At 39.4% G+C, this 19,567-nt stretch overlaps 1 protein-coding gene across 1 annotated transcript in view; it reads right to left on the reverse strand.

Moving 5' to 3' along the window:
• Positions 1–19,567, reverse strand: part of dnaaf9.S (dynein axonemal assembly factor 9 S homeolog) — an 84,571-nt gene that overhangs the window by 49,145 nt on the left and 15,859 nt on the right. Inside the window, exons 2-7 of the mRNA XM_018242969.2 lie at positions 10,306–10,385; positions 5,922–6,041; positions 5,687–5,811; positions 4,114–4,210; positions 1,610–1,716; positions 967–1,044 (exon numbers count right to left, since the gene is read on the reverse strand). Coding sequence (XP_018098458.1) covers positions 967–1,044; positions 1,610–1,716; positions 4,114–4,210; positions 5,687–5,811; positions 5,922–6,041; positions 10,306–10,385 — 607 coding nt within the window. The remainder of the gene's footprint in view (positions 1–966; positions 1,045–1,609; positions 1,717–4,113; positions 4,211–5,686; positions 5,812–5,921; positions 6,042–10,305; positions 10,386–19,567) is intronic.

Consider the following 19,567-nt stretch of genomic DNA (forward strand, 5'->3'; position numbering starts at 1 on the left):
ATTGTTAATTTTGCCAAGATAATTAGTAATAAACAGGGCAGCAGACTCCTGTGCCTGAAAGTGAGCATCTGCAGGGAGGTGTTTAATCTCTGCACTATCCTGCAACAGTACAGCAGAGGAGACCAGAGCAATACTTATTGGAAATATGGCATTTTTAAAGGAGAACTAAACCCTAAAGATGAATGTGGCTACAAATGGCATATTTTATATAATGAATTTATTGCACAAGGCTAAAGTTTCAGCTTGTCAATAGCAGCAATGATCCAGGACTTCAAACTTGTCACAGGGGTCACCATCTTGGAAAGTGTCTGTGACACTCACATGCTCAGTGGGCTCTGATTGGCTGTTGAGAAGCTAAGCTTAGGGCTCGTCACTAATTATCCAGCAGAAAATGAGCTTCCCTGGCTGTAATATAAGCTGATGCTACAGGTTTGCTGATTATTCAATTCTGATGCTAATTGCACTGGTTTCTGTGCTGCCATGTAGTAATTATGTGTATTAATTACTAATCAGCCTTATATTGTGACATTTCTATTCTATGTGTACTGTATATTGTGAGTGGCTCCCTAAGCTCAGTAAGTGACAGCAGCACAGAGCATGTGCGGTGAATCAGCAGAAAAGAAGATGGGGAGCTACTGGGGCATCTTTGGAGACACAGATCTTTACTGCTAAAGGGCTGTGGTTGCCTTGGGCTGGAACAGAAGCACAAAACATCATGTACAACATTTCTAGCTGCTTCTTTAGTTAGGCTTTAATTCTCATTTAAGGCTCACTGCATAACAGAAGAAAAGTGTTTTCATTATGTATAATTCTCTACTCAATTCAAATGTACTCAACTAAAAGTAGGGAACCAACTCACTTTTATTTTTGTTTCAAAACATATCATTATCCCTATTGGAACCTTTCATACAGATTTGACTGCAACATGGCTGGAAATAAAAACAGAACTGTGTGGCGTTACTGTACCTCCATTAGCAAGGCCTCTAGGGAAAAAGGGTCCATGTTACTGTAAACCTTCCAAAGCAGCTCACTGACATCCATTAACTGTAAAATAAAAAAAAGATCTTTGCAGTTACCACATAAGAATGCACAGTTACAAACCAAAACATTTATTAACGAGATTACCATCTGCAACTTCTCTCCTTTTGTTTCCCGGTATATGGTCATGTGTTGCATGCAAGGTTCCCTTTAAGGTGAACATCATGCCACAACACACCACACAATGAGCTCGCACACCGGTTCTTACCCAGGCACATTAAGCCCCAGCAGATCAGCAGGCTAGGGCCAGCCATCTTCAGAAGCCTTCAAACACTGGCTTATAACCACCAAGTGTCCATGTTGCCCCCACCCTTCTACTTATTCAATGAGACAAGAAGTACACAAGGAAAGAAAGGAAGAGAAAGAGAAGGGAAAAAAGTATCAGAGACAGAGAAAAACAGGGTAGACGGTGTGAGAACGCTCCAGGATGGAACCTTCACAAACATGACTTGAACAAATTGGCAGGGAAGCTGTAAGAGAGGGGTCAAGGGGATTTTATCTTGTTACTGAGACTTTGGGTAGAGGAACGAATTATACAACTGAGAAACAAAGGGCTTTGCCTAATGTTTACCTCGTGTTTCATAGTAAAGAATCCACCACCACCTATGCCGTCCAGGGCAAATGCTTGAACAATGGGCCACTTCTCCACTATAAACATGTCAAATGTTTGAAGGTGACCTGGTGGAAAAAAAATAACATAAATAGGATATTTTGGGTGAACTATGGCACTTTATACACCTTAAATCAAGCCCCACACACACAGAGTTTGTTATATAGATGGGATCATCTGTCGACCTGGAACTGCATGTGACCTGTTCTCCCACAAAGTGTCTGTATCAGTGCAATATGTCCTGCCGTACTTGCTCAGATTTCTGAATGAGCCCTGATGTCAGTCGGGGGGAAAAGAGGTGACTTTTCACTCTCTGTTGTTTTGATTGTTGGGATGGTTGGCGTCATGAACGTGTTCAGTCCATTGTATGGTATACAACAACTTGGCCCATGAGCCACATGGTCGGGTCTGACATTTGTATGGACACCATTAAAGGAACAATTCAGTATAAAAATAAAAGCTGGGTAAATAGGCTGTGCAAAATAAAAAAATGTATTTAATATAGTTAGTTAGCCACTAAATGTAATGTATAAAGGCTGGAGTGACTGGATGTGTAACATAATAGCCAGAACACTACTTCCTGCTTTTCAGCTCTCTTGCTTTCCACTGATTGGTTACAAGGCAGTAACCAATCAGTGACTTGAGGGGGGGTCACATGGGTCATAACTGTTGCTTTTGAATCTGAGCTGAATGCTGAGGATCAATTACAAACTCACTGTGAAGTTATGTCCCATGTGGCCCTCCTTAAAGTCACTGACTAACTCAGAGTTGGAGAGCTGAAAAGCAGGAAGTAGTGTTCTGGCTATTATGTTACACACCCAGTCACTCCAGCCTTTATCCAATATATTGTTTTATTTTGCACAGCCTATCTATTTACCCAGTTTTTATTTTTACACTGAACTGTTCCTTTAAAACTTAAACCTTTAGCTCCAATATGTCAAGACACATATCTCTGGACTGAGAAATCCCGTCAATTTATCATCAGACATAAGCAGATGATAATTGAAACGTTGTCTGCCATACATTTGGGAAGGCTAAATAAAATGTGTTCACTGCTTTGCAACGATTAGTGTGCCGCTAATTCTTCAGATAAGCAGTTGATAATGGCAGATGTACTTTTGCAACAGCTGGAGATCAGATTTTCAGTATCTAGGATCCAGTATCTAGAAGTACAGTACACTGCAAATTTTAAAGTGGCTTTGTTCTCTTGAACACTTTATTCATGAGAAATGATGACATACTGATTATTTAAAGGAGTGGTTCCCCTTTAAATTAACTTTTAGTATGTTATAGAATGGTTAATTATAAGCAACTTTTCAAGTGGTCTTCATTATTTATTTTTTATAGTTTTTTTTTAATTATTTGTCTTTTTCTTCTGACTCTTTCCATCTTTCAAGTGGGGGTCACCGACCCCATCTAAAAACACATGCAGATTCGGGGAGATTAGTTGCCCGGCGACAAATCTCCTCTTCTTCGGGGTGACTAATCTCCCCAAACTGCCTTCTTGCCGGCTAGATTGAAAATCACCGGCGGGATAGCACTCGGATGATTCTTTTTCCGAAGTCACCCAAAGTTTCCTCGTGAGGCAACTTCGGACGACTTCGGAAAACGAAAGATCCGAGTGCTATCCCGCCGGTGATTTTCATTCTAGCCAACAGGAAGGCAGTTCGGGGAGGTTAGTCGCCCCCAAAGAGGAGATTTGTCGCTGGGCGACTAATCTCCCCGAATCTGCCCGTGTGTCTCTGCTCTAAGGCACCTCTTTTTTTGTTATTGATACTTTTTATTAGTCATCTTTCTATTCAGGCCTCTCCTATTCACATTCCAGTCTGTTATTCAAATCAATGCATGGTCGCTAGGGGATTTGGACCCTAGCAATCAGATTGCTGAATTTGCAAACTGGAGAGCTGTTAATTAAAAAGAAAAATAGCTAAAAAAAATGCAAATAATAAAAAATGAAAACCAATTGCAAATGGTCTCAGAATATCACTCTATATAATACTAAAAGTTAATACAAAGGTGAGTCAAGAGTGAGTTTATTGTCATTTATTGCCATGAGCATCCCCTTTAGCATTATTTTATTTTTATTTTAGCCAATTCTCTCTAAAATCCATCTCCTTTCACTTTTCAAAGTAAGGTCTAAATCCTTTCTCTAACATTGGATTAATACTGGCCATAAATTAGCCAACGTTGTAAACTTGCAAAGTACAAAACAGAGTATCTGCTAAATAGAAATAACCCGAGTGTGAGGAATAATTCCAGACATCTTAGCAACAGAGTGAATGGACCATTGGTGCTGGCTGCTTTCTCAGCCCATTATGTTTAAGGCTTTATAAAGATCAGACTCTGGGGGGCTGGAGAGAGGGGGGGGGGTTAGAGCTGGTTTTCTTTAAAAACCTTTTTAGCACAAGGAAGAATTCCTATACTCTGGTTCATGCATAAAAAAAGGATAAAGCCAGTCTCTTTACCTCTGCAGCTATAAGGAATTCCTATTCGGCCACAGTCTCGGACCATGTTCACAAAGCTGGCAATCTTGAATTCCTCTGCAGCCTCCTCATCTTCATACTGAATATAAAAAGAAACCAAACAAATGAATACAGGAGGGAGACGTGAGTCATAATATAAGTCTAGTTCTGAGAGTGTGGCCTAATATAGCATTTCCAACAGCAGCAGCATGTTGAGGCACAAGACATAGGGACAGCTTTATTAAAGGGGTGGTTCACCTTCAAACAACTAGCTGTTTTTAGATAGATCACCAGAAATAACAACCTTTTCCAATGACTTTCTATTCTCTACGTGTGACCGTTTTTCTGATATTGAAGTGTAACATGTCATTTTTCACCTTTTTCACCTGGGAGGGGGGGTCGCAGACCCTGTAAACTGTTCTAAACTGATACATTTAGTTGATACATTTCTTATATTTGTCCCTGCTGAGCAGAATCCCTGGGTTTCATTACAGGCAGCTGTTAGATTTGATACAATAGTTACTAATATTCCAGAGATGCTGCTGAGAAATGGATCAACTAAATTTTGCAAAATTGTAACAGTTTAAAGTCTACACCTGAATTACTGATCTGCCAGACTCAAACATCACAGACAGGAACATTCAACATTAAACTTAGATTTTGGAAAACAGAAAAAAATAAATAATGGAAAGTAATTAAAAAAAAAGGCTTTATTTCTGGAGAACAATCTAAAAACAACTGAATTTGAAAAAAAAGTGTTTGGAAGGTGAACAACCCCTTTATGGGTCGAATTGAAAATTAGAATTCAAATTATTTTTATGGTCAAAACTGTCAAATTCGACTAGGGAATTATCCAAATTCGATTTATAAAAAAATGTAATTTGATTTTCGAGATTTATCATACCCTGGTCCTTTACGAACTCGAATTCGACTATTCGCCACATGAGGGTAGGACCACACAGACATTTGTGTGATCCAATGCGCTGTGACAAAACACCGGCGTCAAATCGCACGTGGCAGGAATAAGGTAAGTGGGGGGGACTCCTTTTGCCTAAAAGATGTATTAGAGGTCACTCTATTAAAATCACCAGACATCATGTCTCTCTACATGCAGAATTTGTGCAAAAGGCAGTTATTTTGTTTGTACTTGAATCAGTTATTTGAGTGAGCTCTAATACATGCTTGGAAAGGAGCCCCCCTATAAGATATATTGGATCTAACTGTCAATGAATATCTGACACCCAACTGCTGCATGAAGACAGAATGAAGACAAACAGATGCTGAGAGAGGAATAGTGACAATAAACTTGATTATTTCAGAAACGATGCAGAATTTCTAATTGATTGTATTTAGATAGTCTCTTATTTCACTATGAGGAAGCTAAATTAAAATTTTCATTTTCGCGATAGTTCCCCTTTAATAAATGGGAAAGAGATAAAACACTTTCTGTTCAGCATATATATCAAGCATGGCAGTCCCAAAAATATAATGAAATGACACCCGCAGTTCTGTACGGCACATATAATTGTCATAGTGCATCCAAACCTGACAGTCTCATTAGTGTAGAGATACTCACCTCCCCATCTGACATGCAATGGATATGCAAGTTTCTCCAACAGCCCACAAGTGGCAGTATGTAAGTGTAATTCACAGGATTACAATAGAGATGAACGCTATCTGACTTTATAAGTATTATCACATCTGCAAAAAAGAACAGGAGAAATATTCACTGAAGTGCCTGCAGAGCATATGAATAAATAGAACAGCCCTTGAATTCCTCGACTCACAGAGAGACCTTCAGATTATCTTACCATCCAGGACTTCTTCAGGAAATGCTGTTCTTTCAAAGTCTGTGTTTCTTTGGTTATACAAGTCAAACAGCAGGTAATTTGCAAGATCCTTGCACCCTTCATTGTACCGACTGTCAATTCCTGATCATTAAAAAGCAATAAGGAACAAGTTACTGTAAAAGCTTGACATATATATCGGAATTTGCAGATGAGAACACATGAAATCAATGCAATTCTGCAAATAAAAATAAAAAATAAATGTTTGGAATGCTTCTGCACTGATTCTCCAGTCTGTAACCATATTCCCTGCAATGGGGAAAACCAGCACAAAAATAATACAGAAAGCTGCAACAAATAAGCACTTTGGATAGTTGAAGTAGGGATAATGTACCTCCTACTGTAAATGATAAGGATATTAGAAGTCACTGAGGGGTTGTTCTGTGACCATATAAAGGCACAAGGCTGCAGGCTGAGTTATACAGGGAACTCTGAGTATCACTCATGTATTATAAGGGATAATGTACCCCCTACTGTAAATGATAAGGATATTAGAAGTCACTGAGGGGTTGTTCTGTGACCATATAAAGGCACAAGGCTGCAGGCTGAGTTATACAGGGAACTCTGAGTATCACTCATGTATTATAAGGGATAATGTACCCCCTACTGTAAATGATAAGGATATTAGAAGTCACTGAGGGGTTGTTCTGTGACCATATAAAGGCACAAGGCTGCAGGCTGAGTTATACAGGGAACTCTGAGTATCACTCATGTATTATAAGGGATAATGTACCCCCTACTGTAAATGATAAGGATATTAGAAGTCACTGAGGGGTTGTTCTGTGACCATATAAAGGCACAAGGCTGCAGGCTGAGTTATACAGGGAACTCTGAGTATCACTCATGTATTATAAGGGATAATGTACCCCCTACTGTAAATGATAAGGATATTAGAAGTCACTGAGGGGTTGTTCTGTGACCATATAAAGGCACAAGGCTGCAGGCTGAGTTATACAGGGAACTCTGAGTATCACTCATGTATTATAAGGGATAATGTACCCCCTACTGTAAATGATAAGGATATTAGAAGTCACTGAGGGGTTGTTCTGTGACCATATAAAGGCACAAGGCTGCAGGCTGAGTTATACAGGGAACTCTGAGTATCACTCATGTATTATAAGGGATAATGTACCCCCTACTGTAAATGATAAGGATATTAGAAGTCACTGAGGGGTTGTTCTGTGACCATATAAAGGCACAAGGCTGCAGGCTGAGTTATACAGGGAACTCTGAGTATCACTCATGTATTATAAGGGATAATGTACCCCCTACTGTAAATGATAAGGATATTAGAAGTCACTGAGGGGTTGTTCTGTGACCATATAAAGGCACAAGGCTGCAGGCTGAGTTATACAGGGAACTCTGAGTATCACTCATGTATTATAAGGGATAATGTACCCCCTACTGTAAATGATAAGGATATTAGAAGTCACTGAGGGGTTGTTCTGTGACCATATAAAGGCACAAGGCTGCAGGCTGAGTTATACAGGGAACTCTGAGTATCACTCATGTATTATAAGGGATAATGTACCCCCTACTGTAAATGATAAGGATATTAGAAGTCACTGAGGGGTTGTTCTGTGACCATATAAAGGCACAAGGCTGCAGGCTGAGTTATACAGGGAACTCTGAGTATCACTCATGTATTATAAGGGATAATGTACCCCCTACTGTAAGTGATAAGGATATTAGAAGTCACTGAGGGGTTGTTCTGTGACCATATAAAGACACAAGGCTGCAGGCTGAGTTATACAGGGAACTCTGAGTATCACTCATGTATTATAAGGGACAATGTACCCCCTACTGTAAATGATAAGGATATTAGAAGTCACTGAGGGGTTGTTCTGTGACCATATAAAGGCACAAGGCTGCAGGCTGAGTTATACAGGGAACTCTGGGTATCACTCATGTATTATAAGGGATAATGTACCCCCTACTGTAAATGATAAGGATATTAGAAGTCACTGAGGGGTTGTTCTGTGACCATATAAAGGCACAAGACTGCAGGCTGAGTTATACAGGGAACTCCGAGTATCACTCATGTATTAGAAGGGATAATGTACCCCCTACTGTAAATAAGGATATTAGAAGTCACTGAGGGGTTGTTCTGTGACCATATAAAGGCACAAGGCTGCAGGCTGAGTTATACAGGGAACTCTGAGTATCACTCATGTATTATAAGGGATAATGTACCCCCTACTGTAAATGATAAGGATATTAGAAGTCACTGAGGGGTTGTTCTGTGACCATATAAAGGCACATGGCTGCAGGCTGAGTTATACAGGGAACTCTGAGTATCACTCATGTATTATAAGGGATAATGTACCCCCTACTGTAAATGATAAGGATATTAGAAGTCACTGAGGGGTTGTTCTGTGACCATATAAAGACACAAGGCTGCAGGCTGAGTTATACAGGGAACTCTGAGTATCACTCATGTATTTTAAGAGATAATGGTTCAAATATTTAAAATTACCAGGATCAGGTGCTGTTTTCTATAGCAGTTATCAACAAATAATGTTAAAACCACAAACAATCTGTAACAAATGTATATTACAAAGTTTCTTTAGGTTCCTTCATTAGGCAGAATTCTTTTTTTGGGATACCTGCCTCTTTAACAAATCTTTCATAATTGTCAGAGTAAACACTCACTTTCTGACCATTCATGCATTCCCAAGATTAAAGATTCAAATCAATTCTTGCTTGACTTCATTGCTATTTCAATTCACAAAAGGGCACAAAGAGCAAAACAGACCTCCCTGGTGCCTCATTTAACCGAGGGACGTGTTCTTTTCCTCAAATACCTCACTTGTTGCTCTGAACAGACCACTAATTAGCATGACCAGAAGACATAAATATGTGTTTCAACAGAATGCCGCTGCTCAGTATTCATTAACTGTATTGGTTTAAAGCTGCAGCACTGGGTTTTTAGTGCTAAAGCGCCATGGACTACTGAAAAAGATATTTGCTTTAAAATTCAGGTTGTCATTTTAATTTACCTCCCAAATCATATGTTCTTCTTAATAGAAGACTGAGGCCTTGAATGTTTACAGATCATATGATATATATAAATACAGGTATGGGACCTGTTATCCAGAATGCTTGGGACCCGGAGCCTTCTGGATAACAGAGTTTTCCGTAATTTAGCTCTTCATACCTTAATCTACTAGAAAATCGTATAAACATTAAATAAACCCAATCGGCTGGTTTTGCCTCCAATAAGGATTAATTATATCTTAGTTGGGATCACGTACAAGTTACTGTTTTATTATTGCACAGAAAGAGGAAATAATTTTTAGAAATTTAGATTATTTTATTATAATGGGGTCTATGGGAGACGGTCTTTCCATAATTCGGAGCTTTCTGGATAATGGGTTTCTGGATAATGAATCATATACCTATATACATAGTTTTATTGTATTATTACGGTATGCCATCACATATCACTGAATAAGGATATAGCTTATGTGCCCTTGCATTTATACATATGGGTGGGAGTTTCTGCATTTACACCCATTATCCAGGAAGCTCTGAATTACGGAAAGGTCGTCTTCCATAGACTCCATTATAATCAAATAATCCAAATTTTTAAAAATGATTTCCCTTCTCTGTAATAATAAATAAGTAGCTTGTACTTGACATGATTCTCTAGTAGACTTAAGGTATAGAGATCCAAATTAGGGAAAGATCTGTTTTCTGGAAAACCAGAGGCCCCGAGCATTCGGGACAACAGGTCCCATACATGTATATGCATGTCTTGAAGTAATGGCTGACACATTGCTTGCCTCAATAAAGGAAAGTGTAAAAATGATCCATAGAAAACAGACTCATGCATAGATTCAAACTGATTGAATAACCTTTACAGCATACCCTTTTTATTTTGATAAATCTTAGGGACAATTGCAGGGCACAATTAATGTAGCTCCAGCTAATGGCCATAAAGGAAATCAATAGCAAGATCTGGCCACTGAATAAAACCCATCACAGAAGTACATTGGGTTCCATATTTGATAGCTGCATGCTCACAGTTTCCCAGTGACCCCTTATATTCTTGTTGCTTGCGTTTCTTTACTTTTTTTTGTGTATAGGGTACAAATAAAATATGCTTTGGGATGCAGGATCTGCTTTAGAAGGAAGCATGCATCCAGGCTTATTTTGTACGTACATTTAAATTTTATTGTTTTTTAAAAAGAGTTACAAAGACCGACCTAAACATTTCAATGTTCCAAAGATCAAGTATGTGTCTGTTATGTGTTACTTTTTGCTGTTTTTCTGAAACATAAGCTTCAGCATTTTTTATTGTGGATTGATATTTTCTCTTCCGATTTAGGACACCAGAAATACTGACCTAAGATGCAGAGAATTCCATCTGGAGTCGATTTGCTTTTTTTGTTGAGGAGCTCTTGTATATTTCTCAGACGACTGCAACTAAAACAGATGGGGGAAAGGTAAGAATAAATCACCAAACAAATTCTATGCAGTAAACGTACAGCAGGAGTGCCCATGCTTTACTAATGTGAGGTCTTCTTTTAGTGATGTTGTTCCATTATGATCTACACCCATAAAAGCAGTGTTAGCTTTCTGATCCATGGAAAATATTAGATAAATATTATATTGATTTTTGAGAAGATGTATATTGCTATATTTAACAACTGTTTCTTATGCAACCATAACAGAATAAATATCTGAATGCAAGTCTTGAGATCTACTGATCACCAACTAATGGTCTAATGGTAGATGCAGACTTTTTGGGCAACCCTGGTGTACAGCACGCATCCAAGACTTATGAATTTCAGGTGCCAGGAAGATAACCTTAATCTTCAAATCATGTTACATTATACTTCGCAAATACTTGCATGCTACAAATAGGGTGAATCACTTGTAAAGCTTGTTGACATGAATATAAACAGAAAGTTTGGCAGGAGAATCTGTTCATACTGAGACCTGCCTTACTAATCAGCTTGCTCACTGTACAGGTATGGGATTCGTTATCTGGAAACCAGTTATCCAGAAAGCTCAGAATTACAGAATGGCCATCTCCCATATACTCTATTTAATCGGAATAATCTAAATATTAAAAAATTATTTCCTTTTTTCTGTGTAATAATAAAACAGTAACTTGTACTTGATCCCAACTAAGATATAATTAATCCTTATTGGAAGCAAAACCAGCCTATTGGCTTTATTTAATGTTTACATGATTTTCTAGTAGACTTAAGGTATGAAGATCCAAATTACAGAAAGATTCATTTTCCAAAAGACCCCAGGTCCCGAGCATTCTTAATAACAGGTCCCATACCTGTACTAATATAATACACTGCACTTTACAGAGATTATACATCATTCATACCAGCCCCTCCAGTGGGGGGTACAATCTAGTCCCTTTCACATGCACACACTAGGATCAATTGTATCAGGAGCCAATTAACCTGCCCATATTGTTTTGGAGGACAGGAAGAAACTGACAGAACATACAAATTCCTGGAAGATATAACCCTGGTTGGAATCGAACCCTAGCACTGCAAGTCAGCAAAGATACCACTGCAGTACAGTGAAAATACATGTGGCCTTAAAAAGGAAATACTTACATGAATGTTTCCAAATGTCAGTACAAATATATATCTCTGACACAATGTTACACATTGAAAACCAAACACATATAGAATCCTGCTGCAGACTGAACTGATTTATGTGCAACCATGCATCTAAATGAATTGCTAATTAGCCACGCAGGCTGTGGATTCCATGGGGCAGATTTCCTAAAGGGAGAAGTGACTAACGCTAGCGAAAATTGGCCAGCGTGACGTCATTCATGCACTTCGCAGATTTCCTAACGGGGGCAGGCGTAACTTCGCTAGCGAAAGAGACAGACGATAGCAGCCATTCACGCTATATCGCCAGGCAATTTTTCGCTCTGGCGCATGGACGTAACTCCAGCCGAGATGCGGATTTTACTGAAAGTTACCTCTTTCGCCAGACTTGCCTTCGCCAGCTCAGACCAGTTGAAGTGCAATAGATCTTCCTCAATTTTTAGTGCAAAATTTTTCTAAGTCCCAAAAAATGCTGGTGTCTTTTTTTTTTATCTGAGTGATAGGCTGCAAAAGTCCTTAAAAATGTTTTTGGTTAACCGAGTTCCCCCCTACATTTTCTAACATATGGAACATAAACTATACAGTGGGCTAACAACTTTATTTTATTTATTAAGGTTCCCTGGGCTTGTGTAATGTAATGTATTTGCTGCAACATATACGTCCATGTAACTTTATCATTTCCCGCCGTTAGTGCATCGTTGCTTTGATTGTGAAGTAACGCCTAGCGAGCGCAACTTCGCACTTCAGTTAATTAGCATTGTCATAGCGAATTTACACCTGACAAAGTGTTGCGAAGCCGTCGATTGTGAACTTTCGCGGGTTAGGTAATTTGACCCCATTTGTGTTTGTTTTTTAAGGAAAAGGAAAGGCTTGGTGCACTTGGATATGCCAAATGTTAGGCACCCCCAAGTGATTGTATTTACTTACCTGAAACCCCAAGCCGGTGCTTCTATCAGCAGAAAACTGCTCCGGCCCTGGGTTATACCAGTGAGCACCACAGAGCGATTCTCTTCTGGCTTCTTCTTTCTTCAAATTTCCCGGGGCAAACATGTGCAGTAGAAAGAAATAGCGACTTTTTAGTTAAAGTTCGGGTTCTGGTTCTACGCAGCGCGCGATGGAAAGAAGAAGCCGGAGGATCGCTCCGTGGTGCTCGCTGGAATAACCGCGGGCCGGTGCAGTTTTATGCTGATAGGAGCACCAGCCTGGGGTTTCAGGTAAGTAACTGCAATCACTTGGGGGTGCCTAACATTTGGCATATCCAAGTGCACCAAGCCTTTCCTTTTCCTTTAAAAACTAACACAAATGGGGGCAAATTCCCTAACCCGCCAAAGTTCACAATCGACGGCTTCGCAGCTATCGCAATACTTCACTTGGGGGTGCCTAACATTTGCACCAAGCCTTTCCTTCTCCTTTTAAGGGGTGAGGTGAAAACCCTAATGGGAAACCATTTTCCCTTGTACACTGGACCTCACACATCCAAGTCCCTCTAAACCTCAGAACTGTTTCCAATCTGACAGTCTATTGTGAACCGATCACAGCCCACATTTATCAATCAGCACTTTTTGTGCCAATGAACAAATCATCAGAAATATAATTAAAGAAAGATATGCTCCATCACTTTCCACTTCTGTAATGTGGCTTCAGAGGGCATAATAAGTGCCTTTTAGCAATTTCAGGAATGTGACACCTACAAGTACAAGTTGATCTTGGAAACAGAAAACAGCAGTGAGGAAATAGACCGCCACTGCTTCGGATTTTTTTACTACACAGACCAGAAAAATAGAAGACACTAATTAAAAGACTACTGGAAACACATGAAATGACATTTGCTACTAAAGAGGATGAATCTCGACGAAAGCTGTAATCGCTGTGGGTGTAACAGAGTGACTAATAAATGTAACACATATCCTTAGGCAAAAGGGAATGTTGCGGTTAAAAGTGAGATAGTAGCCTGTAAATCATTAATAACATAAAATAAAACCTAAATACCATGAGTTTCACAAATACATGGATCATATGATTGGATCTTGGTACTGATTGATTTGTGCACATGTAATACTCTCACGTATCAGCTTCTTGCAATTTATTTACTAGAAGCCAATCAAAAAAATCCTACCGCCAAATGAAAAGTCCATCTACAAAACCCTGATATTAATAACTGCAGTTTCTCTTATCTGCATGGAATATACATTCACAACCTAATGTGACTGTCTCCTGAAACATACACAGAAGACATTCAGTAGCAGAACTGCTTTTTTGTGCAGACAATAAACATTCACATCCTCGTGTGATTTTCTCCATGAAAAGCACACAAATGTTATTTGGTTACTCACGAACACAACTTCAAAATGTATAATTTTCCTAATGTTTTGCGTTGGCTCTGAATGTCTGCTGCTGCCACAAAGAATCAGGAAAAGGCACAGAGCACTGGCAATGCAAACGACACCATTCTCTGTTTAAAGGGATACGGTCATGGGAAAAAAAATGTTTTTCAAAATGAATCAGTTAATAGTGCTGCTCCAGCAGAATTCTGCACTAAAATCCATTACTCAAAAGAGTAAACAGATTTTTTTATATTCAGTCTTGAAATCTGACATGGGGCTAGACATATTGTCAATTTCCCAGCTTCCCCCAGTCATGTGACCTGTGCTCTGATAAACTTCAATCACTCTTTACTGCTGTACTGCAAGTTGGAGTGATATCACCCCCCTTCCTTCCCCCCCCCAGCAGCCAAACAACAGAACAATGGGAAGGTAACCAGATAACAGCTCTCTAACACAAGATAACAGTTGCCTGGTAGATCTAAGAACAACACTCAATAGTAAAAACCCATGTCCCACTGAGACACATTCAGTTACGAATCAGTTACGAATCAGTTGAGAATTAAAAACAGCAGCCTGCCACAAAGCGTTTCTCTCCTAAAGTGCAGGCACAAGTCACATGACTAGGGGCAGCTGGGAAATTGACAAAATGTCTAGCCCCATGCCAGATTTCAGAATTGAATATAAAAAAATCTGTTGAGAAATGGATTTCAGTGCAGAATTCTGGAGCAGCACTATTAACTGATTCATTTTGAAAAAATTTTTTTTTCCCCATGACGGTATCCCTTTAAGGTTGGAGGGGGGCCTGACAGGCTCCTGTGCAACTTCTCTGACTGCACATTAAGGGGCAGATTTACATAGAGTCGAATATCGAGGGTTAATTAACACTCGATATTCGACTGCCGAAGATAAAAACTTCAACTTCGAATATCGAAGTCGATGGATCTACCGCAATTAGTTTGATCGAACGAAAAATCGTTCGTTCAAACGATTAAATCCTTCAAATTGATCGATTCGAAGGATTTTAATCCATCAAACGATTTTTCTACGACCAAAAAAAGCTTAGAAAGCCTATGGGGACCTTCCCCATGGGCTAACATTGCACCTTTACTTGCCGAAGTAGGGGGTCGAAGTTTTTTTTTTTAAACAAACAGTACTTCGACTATCGACTGGTCAAATAGTCGAACGATTTTTAGTTTGAATCGTTCGATTTGAAGTCGTGGTCGAAGTAACCAGTTCGATCGAACGATTAAATCCTTCAAATTGAACGATTCGAAGGATTTTAATCCATCGATCGAACGATTTTTCTACGACCAAAAAAAAGCTTAGAAAGCCTATGGGGACCTTCCCCATGGGCTAACATTGCACCTTTACTTACCGAAGTAGGGGGTCGAAGTTTTTTTTTTTAAACAAACAGTACTTCGACTATCGACTGGTCGAATAGTCGAACGATTTTTAGTTTGAATCGTTCGATTTGAAGTCGTGGTCGAAGTAACCAGTTCGATCGAACGATTAAATCCTTCAAATTGATAGATTCGAAGGATTTTAATCCATCGATCGAACGATTTTTCTACAACAAAAAAATCTTAGAAAGCCTATGGGGACCTTCCCCATGGGCTAACATTGCACCTTTACTTGCCGAAGTAGGGGGTCAAAGTTTTTTTTTAAAGAAACAGTACTTCGACTATCGACTGGTTGAATAGTCAAACGATTTTTAGTTCGAATCGTTTGATTCGAAGTCGAAGGAACCAATTCGATGGTCGAAGTAGCCAAAAAAATCATTCGAAATTCGACGTTTTTTTTTTTCTATTCCTTCACTCGAACTAAGTAAATGTGCCCCTAACTATATGTTCATATGAACCTCTGCACATTTAAGTTAAAAGGTCCATCGCAGCGTAGTCACGTTACTGGTTAAACATGTTCCTCTCTTTGCTAAAACCGCCATTACCCTTTAGGTGACTTTCCACTAGATGCTGGAACAGTCTTTGTTGGACTTGCTTCCATTGAAGACATTTGCATTGCTGTTAAAGTGGACCTGTCACCCAGACACAAAAATCTGTATAATAAAAGTCCTTTTCAAACTAAACAAGAAATCCAATTTCTATTTTTTATTAAAGCATTCATAGCTGTTGTAAGCTCATTTAAACATCTCAGCTGTCAATCAAAGATTGTCTACCACTCCTCTATGCCCGTGGCATAGAGGCGGGGCAGACAATTACTTTCACTTTCCATTCAGCACTTCCTACATGTCACTGCTCTCCCCACATTCCCCTGTTCTCTTAACCATTTAATTGTGTAACCAGGACATGGGGATGGACATCAGGTCCCCTATTCTGGTGCACAAACAAGATTCTGAGAAGATACAAGGCTTGTCTTAATAACAGTGTCCACAAAATGGCTGCTGCCTGCTTGTTATAATTTTGAAATCCCAGACTGAAGGAAGCAAGATTCAAATCATTTATATAGTGTAATTAAAGTTCATTTTGCTTGACTAATGTGATGAAATAGGATTTTGAATAATTTTTTTGGGTGACGGGTCCCCTTTAAGGACCAGGCCTAGATCTAGTCAGATTCCAATGTATCCCACAGTTGGGTTCATGTTCGGGCTTTGTACATGGGGGGATTATTGTGCTAAAACAGGAAAAGGCCATCAACGAAGTATATTGAGAATATAATCCTCAAAAATGCCATTACGTGATATAGTTGCACCTGTTTTGGTAATATTGGATGTGGCTTAAAACGCCAATTCCAAGAATTAATTAGAAAATATTTCCAGACTCTTTTGTCCATATAGTATACACTGTGCGGCCTGCACAGTCAAGAAGTGAAGTTTTCCCTTACCTAAAGCTGCTCTTTTGTAAAGCTCTCACTGGGTAGAGAAGCAGGGTAGTTATCCCAGCTTGAGAGCAAAATATTGCTGATGGTAAAACATGTGTTATACGGGGTTGCTCTGTACATGCTGGAGCTGTGAAGCTCATTTCAGCCTTATTATAAACCATCATTAACTGCTAATATTAGGATTTTAATATCCCTTCTGGCAAGAGATGCACAAAAGGCAAAATGTTTCCAAGTAAGGGAGAAGTTTCCATAAACAGAACATTTCCTTCTATATATAAAGTGATTTCTTGTCAGTTGCTGTACTTTATGGTGTTTTCCACTACACTATAAATAACCTGCTGTATTCTCAGGACTAAACTCTAATCGATGCCATTAAAAAACACTATCCAAGATTGGATCGCTGTATACCTCAAAAACCAGATTATTGAGGGGAAAAAAAACAGAAAATACATATAGGGGGCCGATTCACTAACTTCGAGTGAAGGATTCGAAGGTAAAAAACTTCGAATTTCAAAGTTTTTTTTGGGCTACTTCGACCATCGAATGGGCTACTTCGACTACGACTTTGAATCGAAGGATTCGAACTAAAAATCGTTCGACTATTCGACCATTCGATAGTCGAAGTACTGTCTCTTTAAAAAAAACTTCGACCCCCTAGTTCGGCATCTAAAAGCTACCGAAGTCAATGTTAGCCTATGGGGAAGGTCCCCATAGGCTTGGCTAACTTTTTTTGATCGAAGGATATTCCTTTTGTTTCATTTCATTCGATTCGAAGGATTTTATCGTTCGATCGAAGGAATTATCCTTCGATCGTTCAATCGTACTATCTGCGCTAAATCCTTCGACTTCGATATTCGAAGTCGAAGGATTTTAGTTCCTAGTCGAATATCGAGGGTTAATTAAACCTCGATATTCGACCCTTAGTGAATCGGCCCCATAATATAGTGTAGTATTTTACAAAAGATTTTTGTGACACCCTGGGAATACAACGCTCTGGAGATTCGAACTTGTAATTTGATATTAAAAAAACACTGACACCAAAATGATTTTTTTTAACATAAATATGATTAACATGAATAAATGTATTCATAAGGGGTTATGTAGTAAAAGGCACTAAGTTTGCCCATGGGCAGTAACTCATAGCAACCAAACAGCAGGTAGCATTTATTGGTCACCTGTTTAAAAGCAGCCATCTTATTGGTTGCTATAGGTTACTACTCTTGGGCAAACTTAGTGCATTTTATTACATTTGGGGGTTAGACTTTTATTTTTGCCGTTTTATTATCGTCTAATTGGCCAGACCATTCTTTATCCCATAAGGAGTGCTTCTCCACATTTTCAATAATATGGACACGATATTCAATGATAAATTGGATTTCATGCGCAAAATTCTTTGGAGCCCTTGAGGAGTAATTGTCTAGTGACATCCAAATCCTGAAACTAATAAGAGAGCATAGATCAATGTGAGCACAAAGCGCTCATAGGCATTTTCTCCAGCATGATGCAGCAGCATTTATAGCACCTGCTGGTAGAAACCTACAAATGCTGATGCTGAACTATAACAACCTGCTTCAATCAGTTGGGGACAAGATTGATTAGTAAGAAAAATAAAACAAATTAGACCCTATATTCTTAGAAAGACATGAGGAGAATGTAATTTGCATATAAGAAAGGACAAGGAAAAAGTTCTCTTTCATGCCACTAAGGCTAACATTTCATCTACTGGGCCACTTGCATGTATAAATAGAAAAAAAGGGTCACTGAAGTCATAAATCCATTGAATTGTCAAGTTCCCGAATAATCAAAACCAGGGACAATTTTTTTCCACCGTTCTAAGGGTAGAACTACACGGACGACTTCCATACGTTTTTGGTGGATCCGACGTGCTGCGCCAAAACACAGACTTCAAAAATAAGGTAAATACAAATGTCGGATCTTTTCGCAGCGTTCATCGGACAAGTCTGTAAGATGCAGCATGCACATCTGCAGTCATGTTGTGTGGGATGAATGCTGCGACATCATCCGACATTGCTTTTTACCTTATTTACCATTGCATTCAACTTGACGCCTGCGTTTTGGTGCAGCATGTCGGATCCGCTGAAAACGTATGGAAGTCGTCAGTGTAGTTCTACCCTTAGAGTGCTGTCCTGAATGTGCAGGCTCCCTGTGCATGTTTCTAAGTGCATCGTAAGGGAACTATCACAAAAATGTGATATAAGCTTCATCATACTGAAATAATAAACCTTATAAATACAATCAATTAAAAATTCTGTACTATTAAAATAATCAAGTTTATCTTCACTGAGCCCTCCCAGCATCTGTTTCTCTTCATTATCTCTTCATGTAGGCAGGGTCGGACTGGGGGGCCCGGGGCCCACCGGGACTGCTGGTCCAGGGCCCCCCGCCCCCCTACTCGAACGCCGCCATGCGCAAGCGACGCTTCTCGGTGCGCACGCGGCGATGCGCATGCGCAAGCGGCAATGCGATGCGCATCACAGGAAACTTTTTCAAAATTTTTATACTATTAGAGGGGGTCTGGCACGGCAGGGGCCCACGAGGGTCGGGGCCCACCGGGTTTTTTCCCGGTGTCCCGCCGGGCCAGTCCGACACTGCATGTAGGAGTTGGGTGTCAGATATTCATTGACAGCTAGATCCAATACAGGTATAGGATCCCGTATCCGGAAACCCGATATCCGAATTACGGAATAGCCGTCTCCCATAGACTCCATTTTATCCAAATAATCCAAATTTTTAAAAATGATTTCCTTTTTCTCTGTAATAATAAAACAGTAGCTTGTACTTGATCCCAACAAAGATATAATTAATCCTTATTGGAAGCAAAACCAGCCTATTGGCTTTA

This window comes from Xenopus laevis, chromosome 1S (assembly GCF_017654675.1).
Source record: "Xenopus laevis strain J_2021 chromosome 1S, Xenopus_laevis_v10.1, whole genome shotgun sequence".
NCBI lineage: Eukaryota > Metazoa > Chordata > Amphibia > Anura > Pipidae > Xenopus > Xenopus laevis.